The sequence below is a fragment of the Muscardinus avellanarius genome (assembly GCF_963383645.1).
Source record: "Muscardinus avellanarius genome assembly, chromosome: X".
Classification (NCBI taxonomy): Eukaryota; Metazoa; Chordata; class Mammalia; order Rodentia; family Gliridae; genus Muscardinus; species Muscardinus avellanarius.
The window spans coordinates 109,370,426-109,384,743 of NC_137792.1; the positions used below are offsets into that span (position 1 = coordinate 109,370,426).

The following is a 14,318-nucleotide window of genomic DNA, read 5'->3' on the forward strand; positions in this document are numbered from 1 at the left end:
AACATTAACTTCCCAAGCACTACAGTTCACCACCACTGCTCCCTCTGTGTCCTGAAGCCACATTCCACTTACCGAGAACAGCTCGCAAATTGCCTTTGCTGGCTTTTTAGAAGATTACTTGATTCGATTAACTGATAACTTAGCACAGTGGGAACTGAGCCTCGTAAAGTCACAACACCAGAGTGAAGCAGGCCATAAGAAATAGATAGCATGTAGTCTTTGTGTATTTGTAGTTGGGGTCATCTGGAGTGGAAAATGCCATGTGTTTGTAGTGTGACTACGAGCTTATTTGGCTCTCTTATCCTCAGAAAGGTGGACTAAGGAGTTTGGGGGTTTCTAGAGCCAATGAAGGAGCTGTAGTTTAGGAAAATGCTTTTGAAAGAGATGACTGTTGCATTGTGAGATGGAAAGGGAAATAGAGAAATACAGTTTGGGAGCAACAGGGGGAACATTTCTGGCACAGTGCTTAGCATACTATAAAGACTTAAAGATGGTAGAGAAACAGGGCATTGGGACCCTTAGGGAAATGGTCAGAACATATCTTTTTTATTCATTCAACAAATATGAATGCTTTACTTTAGTTGAAGTGGAAACCAGAGCCAAACATAGATTTAGAGATCAACGAAGAAATAGGAGTTAGAGTTGGGGAGTACACACAAAAACAAATGATAGAGGGCCTAAAACCTCTGGAAAGGAATTTCCCAATGTGAAGCAAATATAGGCATACTTGTCCTCAAGGAAAGCTTAGTATATTTGCCATAGCACTGTTGCTCTAACTTAAAAAGGAAATATGGAAGTACAACAAACATTGCAAATAAATAATACCCGCGAGTGATGATGCAAGTCCCATTTCTCAGACAGTGAAAGTTCATTCTTTTCGAGGCTGTTGCCCTGGTTTTATCATTTGAGAGGTGAATATAACTGGGTTTTCAGGGGAACAAGCTGGCATAAAATCTAGTTTCTCCCGTTTAGCAGACTTCTCTTGATCAGACTACTTCTAAACATATTAGCTTTGTTTCAACCCCAGCTAAAGATGGCTGAAACTATCACTAGGTTTCTAAAAGGAAGACCGCAGCAGGCATCATAATGACTTGTCCAGACTTAATGGCTCTCTCACTCTGCCACATTTCCTGTTTTTCCTAGGGGATGCTGATGAGTACGTCATGTGCTGTAGTAGAAAAGTGACAACTTAGAAGCCACATGGACGTGAGTTCAGTGGGTGAACTCATGTGAATTGTATTAGTCGGTATTCTCACAGCTGTACTCCAAAGACCTTACCACATAACTTAGAGGAAGGGCGATTTATTTGCTCACAGTTTTCCTTGGAGATATTGGGGTTCAGTCCATGTGAACCTGGGAAACCTCAGGGCATGGTGGCAGTGGGAAGCAGAGAGAGGGAAAGCATAGGCTTTGCTCTCCGATCATGGAGGCTGGAAGCAAGAGAGAGTGAACAAGGGGAAAGGAACCATATATAATCCCCAGGGCCACACCCCCAGGGACCCACCTTCTCCAGCCACACCCCACTGGCCTGGGTCAACCACCCAGATAAATCCATCATTATAGATTTATCCACCATTGGGATTCCAACCCTCATGACTCAATTACATCAACTCCAAATATCAATTTATGAGCTCTTCAAGAGGCCATTATATATCTAGCTATAACAGTGGCCTTGTGCAAATTACATTATCTCCCTAAGCCTCAGATTCCTCAACTATACAATGAAGGGATTGGACTATAATCCATGATGTCTAAGATTCCTTCCAGTACTCTTCTCTGAATCAAATAGTCAACATTGTATAGTGTGTGTGTGTGTGTGTGTGTGTGTGTGTGTGTGTGTTTACTGAAGATTAAACCCAAGGCATTCCTGAGCCATACTGTCCCAGCCCAGTTTTAGTTTTAGTTGTGAAACAGGGTCTTGCTACATTGCTGAGAGTCTCATTACTTTCTGAAGCTGTCCTCAAACCTGAAATTCTCCTGTTTCAGCCTCCCTTGTACTGGAATTACAGGCATGCACCACCATACCCAGCTTAAATGGTGTGTGTGTGTGTGTGTGTGTGTGTGTGTGTGTGTGTGTGTGTACTTGCGGTACTGGGGATTGGACTCAGGAGTGTTGTATCTTTGAGCTATACCCCCAGCCCCACTTTTATTCTTTATTTGAAAACAGAATCTCACTAAGTTGCAGAAGTCCTCACCTAAGTAGTTGAGGCTGGTCGTGAATCTGCAATCCTCCTGTCACAGCCTCCCAAGTATTGGTATTACAAGCGTGTGCCACCATACCTGCCTTAAATGGATTTTAATAATAATACTTTTTTTGGTGGTACTGGGGTTCCTGGAAGCCCATCTACTTCCGGGCTACACTCCCAGACCAATTTTACATTTTATTTGGAAACAGGGTCTCTTAAGCCAGCGAGCCTGGCCTTGAACCTGCAAGATTCTCCTGTCTCCACCTCCCAAGTGCTGGGATTACACGCGTGCACCACCATGCCCGGCTAATAATACTTTTACATAGTGTTGCATGTCATATGAGAAGTTAAAAGAAGGAATATGTGTAAAAGTACCTTGTGATGGATAGAATGTCATATAGGTATAGTTTTAAAGCGCTGTAAACATTTTACACATATTTCTATTTGTCCCCCATGGAAAAAATAAGGGAGAAGATATTCCTGATTCTACTTCACTGGTGAAGGAATGGAGAAGTACTTTGGATGAACAACTGCCTTGTTCAAAGTTATGTCCACTATTAAATTTAGAACTAAAGCCCAAGTGTCCTGGTGTTCCTTACATTAAAATGATAACCAGATAGTATCCTTCTGAAGTACAGTGTAACACTGAACTCAGTACTGGAAAAAGTATAGACTAAAGAAATAGCTCTCTATTTACCTGTACATTGGAATCCCCAAGGGAACTTTTAAACACAGGGACCCTGAGACTCCAGCTCCAGATATTCTGGTTTAATTGGTCTAAGGTAGTACCTGGCCTTCTTAAACATCTCCTCAGAGATTTATTCTGTGCATCCAGGTTTGGGAACCACGGGCTTAAGGCAACCCCAGAGGTCTTGCAGTTGTGCTTTTCACTCTCTACATAAAGAATCCTTCTATTACTTCTCAACTACAGTGCTGGAATGTGCTGATGGGTTGCCAACAGTTGGGACACACACACATCACACATCACACATACGTGTGATATGTATTTACAGTTCTATCTATGTCCACGTCATAAAACCCTTTCTGACATTCTGATTCAGTAGGCTTCCTGGGATATGAGACAATAGGATGAAGTTACTACTCATATACATGACATTCACATGACTACTACATCTATCATAGGTGTCAAGATGGTTCAATACTACCATTACTAAGTATTCATCTAGCCTCTGCTTGCTTGAAGACTAGAGTAAGGGGAAACTCAGTCTCACATAGTAGCCTATTGTATTCCACTAATTGTTACAAAGTTATCCCTCATTTAGCTGAAATGAGCTATCATAGAAATCTTCCTAATAGGTCTTTTTGTGTGTGTGGTACTAAGGATTGAACCCAGGGCCTTGCACATGTTAGGCAACTATACAGTTTCAATAAGTTACCCAAGCTGGTCTTGAACTTTTGATCCTCTTGCCTCAGCTTCTGGAATAGCTTGGATTACAGTCATGTGCCACTACTCCCACCTTCCCGATGGGTCTTGGTAAAGTAAAAGTCTAATCATTCTTCTTTCTGACAGTTTTTTCAGATACTGATCTCATATTATCTCTTTGGAAAAAATAGAGAAACATAGAGAGATTAACAGCATTTTTCAAGCATTTAGATGAATTTGTAAATGGTTGAAGAATCATACCAGGATACAGTAATCAATGGACTGATGTCATCCTGGTAAGGTATCTCAGGACATGTCATAGAACTCTATATTTTCCTCTATCTAAATGAAAGCAGTAAATATTCTTAAAATTGTTTTATATTGGTGTATTGCAATTATACATCATAGTGAGGTTCAGTGTGTTAAAAATGCATGCACACAGGTCTTCATGTAGTTTCTTCTGCATCCCACCTTGCTACCCCTTCTTCCTCCCAAGAGTTGAGGTGAGATTGACAATAATACCTTCACATATTGCCACAGTGTTAGTTGAACTGTTTCCTTCTTCAGTCCTCCCTCTCCCTCTCCCCAAATCTCTTCCTTAGCCCCCTTCAGCTACTCCACAGATCTCTGCATTAAAGTCCCTTATGTTTCCTAATTTCTCTCTAGCTTCTACAAATGAGAGGAAAATATTATAATGCAATGTTTGCAGGAGTGATTAAGATAGAAATTCCTTTCTCTTACTATGTAAATTAGTATACCTTTCTGGAAGGCAACATGAAAATATTACCAAAAACCTTACAAATGTTTCTTTTGTAGCTGGGCGTGGTGGTACATGCCTATAATCCCAGTACTTGGGAGGCTGTGACAAGAGGAAGAGGATCACACACAGGCTTAAGGACAGCCTCAGCAGTGTAGCAAGGCTCTCAGCAACCTAATGAGACACTATTTCAAAACAAAAATAAAAAAGGGCTGGCGGTATAGCTCAAAGATAGAATACCCCTGGGTTCAATCCCCAGTACCACACACACACACACACACACACACATGTTCCTTTCATGCTTGCTTTAGCAGCACTTATACTAAAAAAATGTTCCTGTCCTTTGACCCAGTAATTATATACCCAGGAACTTCTACTACTGAACTAGTCATTGGTATGTAAATAGATTTGTTCATTCGCCAAATCTTTCCTGAGTACCTTGGTAGCTTGGGTGCTGGGAATGTAAGAAACAAGACAGGAAACCCTTGCTCTCATGGTGAAATATATTCTTGTGGGGAGAGAGACATAGTAAACAAAAAAATCCAAATAATTTTAGATGGTGGTATAGAAAAAGAAAAATATAGTGAAGTCATAGAGAATGATAGGTTGGAGAAAATGTTTGAGGAAGAGACATCTAAGCTGAGTTCTGAACAAAGTAAAAGAGCAAGTCGGGAACAGAATCAGGAAAACATTTTAGGAGGGGGAAGAACAAATGCAAAGACATCCTGGCAGCGGTGAGCTTGTCTCTAAAACAGCTGAAAAGGCTGGTGTGTTTAGAATGTGTTAAGAAGTAGGAGAGGTAAAGTCAGAAAAATAGTCAGGCATGATCATGGAGGGCCTTGTCAACCATGGCACACCTTAGATTATATTTCTGTACAAGGACATTCGCTGAAGTGTGATTTATAATAGCAAACAACTTCTTTCAGAACAGTCTTAAGCTGGCACAGTCTATAAGGTTGCGGAAGGAAGATTACAAGTTCAAAGCCAGCCTGGGCAACTTAGTGAGACCATGTCTCAAAATGAAAAAATAAAGAAGGTTGGGGGTATAGCTCAGTAGCAAAACACCTCTGAGTTCAGTCCCTAGTAACAGAAAAAATAAACAATCCTAATTTGTAGTGTTAGGATACTGGCTAAATAAATTGACATGTCCACATGATGAAATATTATGTACAACTATTAAAAATCATATTTCTGTTTCTCAAGTTTAATAAAGTGATGTTTCCTCATAATCAGAAAAAATTTATCATGGTTTTCTTTACTTTCATAACTATAGAACTTTCTCATGACAGCCGGGCGTGGTGGCACACGCTTGTAATCCCTCCACTTGGGAGGCAGAGACAGGAGGATCGCGCTGGTTCGGAGCCAGCTCGCTGGCTTAAAGAGACTCTGTTTCCGAATAAAAAATAAAAAATAGGTCTGGGACTGTAGTCCGGAGGTAGAAGGGCTTCCAGGAACCCCAGTACCACCACCAAAAGAAAAAGAACTTTCTCATGAAAAAGGCATAGTGACTTAAATCTGAGTATAAACTCAGTATAAGTCCACAAGATTTAAAAAAATTTTTTTTTATTGGTGCACTGTAGTCATACATCTTAATGGGATAAAAGACTTGTGGAGACATACTTGCACACATCACCCAGTCAGCCCCTACCCAATTCCCACCCCATTCCTTCCCCTTCCTTCCTTCTCATGCTTGGCTTAGTGATTGACTTTGATATGTTTGTTTAAGTACATCATGTGCTTTAGAGAGCTTCCCTCTCCCCCTCCCATCCCCTCAGATCACCTTATTTGTTCCTCTATAGTATCTCCTTCATCTAGAGTTCCTCCTGTTACCCATTTCTCCCTAGCTTTTGCATATTAGAGAAAGCATCTGATTTCTTCTTTTTTATGATTGACTAATCTCACTTAGCATAATGTCCTCCAGTTCCATTTATTTCCCTGTAAATGAAGTGATTGTGTTTTTCTTTATGGCTGAGTAAAATTACATTGTGTGCATATCCCACAGTTTTGTAATCCATTCATCTGTTGATGGACATCTTGGCTGGTTCCATAGTTTGGCTATGGTGAATTGTGCAGCTATGAACATAGATACACCCGGATTAGTTTGGTAGTTTGGTTTCCTTTCTTCCTTTCCAAAAGTTGTATTGCTGGATCACATGGTAAGTTCATTCCCATTCTTCTGAGGATCCCCCATTCTTCTGATGATCCTCCATACTGTTTTCCCAAGTAGCTGCGCTAATTTGCAATCCCACCAAAAATGCAGTAGAGTTCCCACTTCTTCACATCCTCACCAGCATTTGTTGTTGTTTTTGTTTTGAATGATTGCCATTCTAGTTAGGGTAAGGTGAAATCTCAGGGTAGTTTTGATTTGCATCTCTCTGATTGCCAATGATGTTGAGCATTTTTTCATGTATTTATTGGCCATTTGAATTTTTTTGTTGTACTGGAGTTCAAATGCAGGGTCTTACACTTTCTACCACTGAGCTACATCTCCAAGCTATATTTTTTATTTTAAGATAGGATCTAAGTTTTCCAGGCTATCTTTAAACTTTTCATCCTCCTGCCTCAGACTCTCAGGTAGCTGAAATTAAGTCATGTGCCACAAATATGTGACAAGAGAAAAAGTCACTGTGATTCTAGGTTTCCATTAAGTAGAATATTGGATCCATCACAAGGTGGTGTTTGTCACAACCCACTTCACAATGGTTACACAACATTTAGAGTGTTGTGCTCATGTTTTAGTCTCACAATTAAAATGAATTTTGACAAACAGGTGTATTGTCAAGGTGGTGAGTATGTCAAGTGGTGAATCATTGAGGAAGCTAGGTATCTTTAGCTTTGAGGGGATTTGGACAGGGAGTAGAAAGAATGGTTAGAGTTTGAATGGCTATTTTATATAAATTGGGTTAAACCGATTCCTTGTCAAACCAGGTGGCAGAATTGGGTCCTGTTAGAAGTTATCTAGAAGTTATCATTTCAGGATAAATAGAGCTTTGGATAATTAAACCAGGGATGACCAGGCATGCTGGCATGTGTAATCCTAGCACTTGGGAGGCTGAGCCAGGAGGATCACAGGTGTGAGGCCAGCCTCAGCAACTTAGTGAGACCCCGTTTCAAAATAAAAGTTAAAAAGGACTGGAAGTGTAGCCCATAAGTAGAATGCTCCTGTGTTCAATCCCTAATACAAATAATAATAATAATAATTAAACCAGTGATATTGAACCATCAATATCATGCATCAAACCAGGCTTTAGGGGCCATTGAGGTCTCTTCTGAATTATCTTTCATCCCGTGAGCTCTTCCACCTGTATCTCTTCCAAACAAACTACCACACTTTCTTTTTTATACAATAATTTTATCTTTTGTTTACATGTATTATTTTACATATTAATGGGGGTCTATGTAAAATTTTAACATGCGCATGAAGTGTGCATTGATCAAATCCAACCTCTCATTATTCATCCCCACCTTTCCAACCTCTGGTAATTACTCTTCTAGGTTCCGGTCAACTTTTTTAAGCTTCCACATGAGAGAGAACATGTGGTCTTTGCCTGGTTTCCCTTTACGCAATGTCTTCCAATCCTATCCACTATTTCTCTCTCTCTGTGTGGTACTGGAAATGGACCCCATGGACATTTAACCACTGAATTACACCCTTTGCCCTTTCTTATTTTGAGACAGGGACACAGTACATTGGCCAGGCTGGCTTTGAACCTGCTCTCCTCCCGTCTCCCAAGATTACAGGCATGTGCCACTGTGTCTGGATATACCAACTATATAAGCCAGAGCTCTCCCTGTATTATATTTATATAACTGATTTGAGAAAAATATAAATTCCAAACTTGCATTTATACCTGTTTAGATCTTTTCCTTCTACTTTCAGCCCATACTTCCAACCTGTCAAAATATATTTGGATTGCAATTCTGTTACCTTACCTATTAATCACCCTTCCATCTTTATGCCATTGTTAGAGCTGATAAATATGCCTAACTTGTAGCCTGGTTATATATGAAAGTACTCTGAAAACTGTAAAGTGCTATCAAATGTAAATGATTTCACTTCATGTCATCAGCAATTTATTAAAATGTTGAATGGTTTAAGTGCTGTGGACAAAGCGAAGGCTGACACTGGAAAAAGGGTAGAAATGTGAGTTAAATGAAAGTACAGTTGGGTAGATCTAAAGATATCAAGCAACTATACTCAGTCTGTAAATGTACCTAACTCTACTACCATCCAGCCTGCAATTCTTCACTTTGCCCATTAAATTGTCATAAGAGCCCTTGTCAATTGCCTTGCAGTATTACGCTATCCTTCTCCTTTTGTCCTTGAAGTATGCTACTCAAAAAAAGAAATGAATTTGTCTGGCATGACATGTTCTTAGGAAACCTATGGTGGTCCTGGGTAATCATTATTTCACAAAAGAAGACTGAAACTATTGAAGTTTGATAATAATGGTACTTTCCATTTTTTTCTAGAAATGCTTGCAAATGAAGGGAAGGCACTTTAAACTAGTCTAATCCTTTTCAGTAATGTCTTTCTATAAACCTGTTTTGTAGTGTTCCTGTAAGGGATTTTGTGGGAACAAGCAGTGTGGTTGCAGGAAGCAAAGCTTAGACTGTGGTGCGGACTGCATCTGTGACTCTTCAAAGTGTCGGAACCGTCTGCAGTGCCAGGTAGGATCGGTGCCATTTCCCCTCACCACCCCTCGGGCCTCCTACTAGTTTCTCCTCTTTTCCTTAACCTTCCACCCTGAAACCTGGAGTTTCCTGGGTAGCTATTCCCACCCTTCCCCTGCTCTGTCCTCAGTCCTTCCTCACCACAGCCCTTCTCAGGAGACTCCAGGTATACAAGCTATAACATCTCTGTACAGTTTCTGAGGCAGGAACAGGAAAACAGGCATTTACAGGCAGATACACATGCAGGATCCAACTAGTCCCAGGCTTAGCTGGAACTGAAAGAGCCGTGTGCTGAGGTGGCAGCTTCCAGGAAGCAAAGTAATCCTTGTGATATCTTGAGCCATTAGTTATTAGATTCTCTCCATGGGAACCACAAATTCCTTGGCTGTAGGAAAAGACCCACAGGCACAGGTCTGATAGTCACTGTTGTGAACCTAGTTACCTATAGCTGTCCTCTTTGTATTACTCTTAAGAATAGAAAACACAGAGAAAGAAAATGTGCTCCGAGAAGAGCAGCACCAAGCAGATCATTGTACTTGGCTCCCACCTCCCTGCGCCCATGTCAGAAGCTCATCGCCACAGCTCTCGATGTGAAATATAATCATTCTAGCAAGCGTAGTGTAATGAACATTTATCACACATTTCATGAACAACACCCCGACAGTTGTGCCGTGGGTCTTTATTTTGGGTTCTAGAGTCCTATCACTGCCTCTAGAGAGAGGGGTGTGTCCTGAAGGGGCCCAGCCCCAGTTCGGCCATTATTTACCTATTGGGCTTCTTCTTAGGATTTCAGTTTAAAAACCACTGGTCTAGTATTATGCTTCCGTTTTACTAAGAAGGGAACTAAAATCCAGAGATAAGTTTAAGTAATTCATTTGACAAGTTAAATTAGACCTCAGGCTTCCTAACTCTTAATCCATCTCTATTTCCTTGAGAACAAGCTGTAGTTCTAATCCAAACTACACAGAGATTCCTTATCCAAAAGGTATACTAACATAGGCAACACGCTATAGAGGTGCTATTATAGATTAGAGGAGGGGAGTTTAATCTAAGAAAGACCGAACTTGTCCCTTTCTAAACCTTTCCTTGTGATTCATGCTTCACTGCTGTCCTGCTCAGACCTTTGCCTTCACAGGCCTTCTCCAAGCCTTGCTTCATCCCTTCAGGGCCAGAGCATGTCAAGCCCTCAGCCTCCCCAAGCACAGTCAACTTGAGACTTGATTAGACTGGCTGATCGGAGCCTGGTTGAAGAGGAGCACACTGGTTTTGTAACTCTCATACCTGGATTTAGAATATGCCTGTCTCCCTGATTTTCAGGATAGCTTGGGCACTATTGAGCAGATCCAGGATTCTGAAAGCCCCGTCAAACTGGAGGATCCCACAGAGGTGACCCCAGGACTGAGCTTCTTCAACCCTGTCTGTGCCACTCCCAGCAGCAAGGTAGGTAGGCTCTAAGACAGGCACTGTAAATCTATATAATGCATCTTCTCTGCATTAGTGATGGCAGAGCCTGGTTTGAAAAAGTTATAATCAACTTGCTGGGAACTGGGAATCTGGCATAGACAAGAGTGGTTTGCGGTTTTGTTTGTTTTGCTTTTTTGTTTTGTTTTGTTTTGTTTTACTTCATTTCCTGTCAGAGGCGCTCTGTTAGTGAGTTACACCCCCAGCCCTTTAAAAGTTTTGTTTTTCACTTCAGAACAAGGTCTTACTAAGTTATTGCACACTGGCCTCAAGTTTACAATCCTCCTGTCTCAGCCTCCCAAGTACAAGGATTATGGGGGTGTGCGACTCTACTGGGCAAGAGATTTTTTTAATAGAGCAATTTTAAGGGGATACATGGTATTACTAGTATAGGGAACATTTGTAGTGGCTCAGCTGGGCTGAGCTTCTGCTCCTTTCCAAGGTCTATTCAAACCTGTCTTGTCTTTCCTAGATCCTGAAAGATATGTCTGAGTCAGAACCCGTGCCATTCGAGAAGACTGCTCTGGCTGCCCCCTCCTTAGGCCATCCAGAACTGAAGCACAGAGCAACAGAACCCCAAGAAAATAAGGCCCCAGGGAAGAAAAAGAAGCGAGCTCTGGCCAGCAATACAAGCTTCTTCGCTGGCTGCTCCCCGATTGAAGAAGCCCACTAAAGCTGGAGTCACCTCCACCCTAGTCTGCTCTAAGTGACACTTTAAGCCAGAAGAGGATTTTAATGACTTCTCTGCATTTCAGGTTTCTTGCTATTGAGAAAAAGACTGTTTACTGAAAGGAAGAGGAATTTTACTGAATGTTGGCCCTTGGCCTCCAGCTCCCCTCACCCCAGACTGCTGCGCTTTCTTCTCCAGAAGGCATTAAGTGACCTACTGAAGAGAGAACCAACTGACCTTCCCGGTGACTCACCAGGAACTAGTCTCCAATACAACCCAGTTCTTTCTTACTTGTGGGCAGTTAAGAAATCTATCTCCTGATGGACATGAGGCCCAGTTTTCTTGTCTCTTAGTGGTCTGGGCTTAATGGAGGAAAGTGGCCCAGGATGGAGGCCTGGCTTCACTCCACCTCAAGAATAGCGCTGTGATCTCTCCTGCCTTGACTCTCTCTGGATTTAAAGTGTTTTAACAGGACATTCAATTTGTTGGCCATGTTATTAAAAGGATTAAATATTTTTACATGTTAATAAACAAACCTTAGTGCATCAACTGTTTGGGAAGATCCTTCAATGCTAGATGGAGAGATAAAATTTCAATTTGTGTTCCTCAGCCCCTGGGAAAGCTATTAAGGAGATTCATTACATGTTCCTGAGCCTCCCTGACTTCTGGGGGAGTTGCTTAACATTCATTCTGTTTTGTTTATTGTTTTGTTTTTTCAGTTCTGGGGATACAACTTATGGTCTCTTGTATGCTAAGCACATGCTCTACCACTGAGTTATACCCCCATCCTACCCTTCCTTCCTTTTCATAACTACCCTCTTTCTCAGAGGTTAGTGTGGAATGTGATATTGTGATATCATATTTTTTTTTGGTGCTAGGGATTGAACCAAGTGGCATGCTACCTCTGAGCTACATCCCTAGACATTTTTTATTTTTTTATTTTGAAACATAGTCTCACTAAGTTGCTGAGGCTGACCTAAAACCCATGATCCTCCTAGCTCAGTTTTCCAAGTACTGGGATTACAGGTATAAGCCACCACCCAGCTAGATATTGTATCTTTATGTCGCTTGCTACCCCTAGGAAATGGAAACAACTCTAGCAAGCCACTGACCTGGCCTCCAGTTTAGGGAAGAAAGGATCATATTTACTAAGCATCTCCATGTTCCAGCCACAATTTTATTTCCTCCTCACATGCAAAAAAATACTTGAGGTAGATAGGGGTCCTTATTTCACAGATGAAGAAACAATATGTTAGTCAGCTTTGTGTCACTAAGACAAATGCCTGAGGTAAAAACTTAGGAAAACGGGAGCTTTACTTTGGCTCATAGTTTGGGAGATTTCAGTACATAGTTGTCTGGCTCCACTGTTTCTGAGCCTGTGATGAGGCAGTACCTCGTGGCAGAAGCACATGGCCAACCAAAACTGCTCATTTTGTGCAAAAACACAGGAAGAGGAAGGGGATGGGGGGGTCCCAATGTTTCCTTCAAGGGCATACCCCCAATGAACTGAAGACTTTCCACTAGGCTCCACTTCTTAAGGGTTCTACAACATCCCAAATAGCAGTACAGACTGTGGACCAAGCTTTTAGGGCTTTCAGGGAGCATTTTAGGTCCAAAGTATAGCACTGAGGTACAGAGAAGTTAAATAACTTACATAGAGTCCTAAAGTTTTACAGTGATAGAGGTAGGATGTGGACTCAGATCTAACTGTGACTCTCCTAATGCCCCACAACCTCATTTAGAGGCGTGGGACCACATTGCTATTCAGTTCCTAGACAAAACTGCTCAGGCATCTTACTTTCCCCCTTTGAAAGGGGAAGGGGGCAAGGATTGTTCCTTATTAGTCATCAGCGTCCTCCATCTCAGCTTAAAGCTAGAAGGGGGCCAGCCCTGAAGCGCCATACGCAGACTGGCTTTATGGGAGTTCACAAGCCCCAGGATTCCTATCCATGTGTACTGAATCCCAATTCCCCTTCCCTACAAAGCTCCCAAGCTGTCCCCAAGAACTGGAAAGCCGAGACTAGAATCCACCACAGCAAAGGAAATCAAAGAACAACCTGCCTAGAATGAAGCCTGCAGAGGACTGGGTGACCCACTGGCCCTCCCTGGCCGGCTGCCAGCAAGCAGCCTTGCTTCTCTGCATTTTAATTCGAGGGAGCCTCTGCTACTGCCAACTAGAGCCTGTGGATACAATGGGAAGGCGGAGAGGGAGGGGGCTGGCTCTTGGCAGGAGAAAGCCAGCCTTCCTTCTCACTGTTTGCAATCCAGTGTGCATGGGGGGAAGGGGCACAGGCTTCTCCCCTGAGAAGAAGTCCTTTCCCACCAACACTGTGCCAGCCCCTCGAGGCCTCAGGTCACTGCCTCGGCCAGAATGCAGAAAGCAACAGCCGATCAAGCCAGCCCCAGCCCGCACTGACCCCTGTGCCTTCTACTAAGCTGACATTACAGCTTGCTAGACTGCCAGCTCCTGCTGATGCTAGAGTGACAGCATCTTTTGTATGTGCTCATCTTCTAAAAGCATGTGACCCCAAACATGATACACTCCTCAAGTCATTCATGGAAAGAGACTTCATATGCTCTGGGGGCACGGAAGTGGGAACAGCAGTAATGCAGATCTCACATGTCCTGAGCATCTCGTGTGGGGTGATGGGGGAAGATGAGAGTTGCTAAATGTCACCCAGGATCCACAGGGCCCATGGGGGCTCCTGGCCTAGAAACAGGGTGACCTGTTGCCCAGAGTTCAGAGAGAAGCTTGCAATTAGGTCTCCGATAGATGAACCTTGCAGAATTTTAAAGGTAGGAACCCAAGAGAAAAGGGAGGCTAACAAATCAAGAGTGCACACCCAGGGAGCTCAAGACTAGATGGGAGACTTCCTCACACACACGCGTGCATATTTCTAGGGGGCGGGCAGTGCCCCTTCTCACTGCCAAGTTGCAATGTTGTGTGGTCACCTCCCCCCTCCCAGTTTCCCGCCTCTGGTGCCCTCAGCCCTCGCCTCCCTAAGCCAGGACAAAGCCCCGGCAGTGACTGGGAGGGGAACAGGAGGAGGGACAGAGGGATGGGGAAGGCTGCACAAAGGAATTCCTCACCCCAAGCCCCCTGACCGGCAGTGAGTAAAGAAGCAGATCTGCTCTCCCTCCCACTGGCTCTCTCTCAGGTCTTTCCACCGGGCTGGGCCCAGGCCA

The 14,318-nt window shown here is 42.8% G+C and overlaps 1 protein-coding gene across 2 annotated transcripts in view; it reads left to right on the top strand.

Moving 5' to 3' along the window:
• Window positions 1–11,135, top strand: part of KIF4A (kinesin family member 4A) — a gene marked incomplete at both ends in the record, with an annotated part of 112,261 nt that extends 101,126 nt beyond the window's left edge. Inside the window, 3 exons of one of the 2 annotated variants that reach the window (XM_080719639.1) lie at window positions 8,882–8,998; window positions 10,283–10,441; window positions 10,935–11,135. In XM_080719639.1, the coding sequence (XP_080575765.1) occupies window positions 8,882–8,998; window positions 10,283–10,441; window positions 10,935–11,135 (477 nt within the window). The remainder of the gene's footprint in view (window positions 1–8,881; window positions 8,999–10,282; window positions 10,442–10,934) is intronic. The other variant, XM_080719640.1, reaches the window with a different exon arrangement.
• Window positions 11,136–14,318: the final 3,183 nt, after the last annotated feature.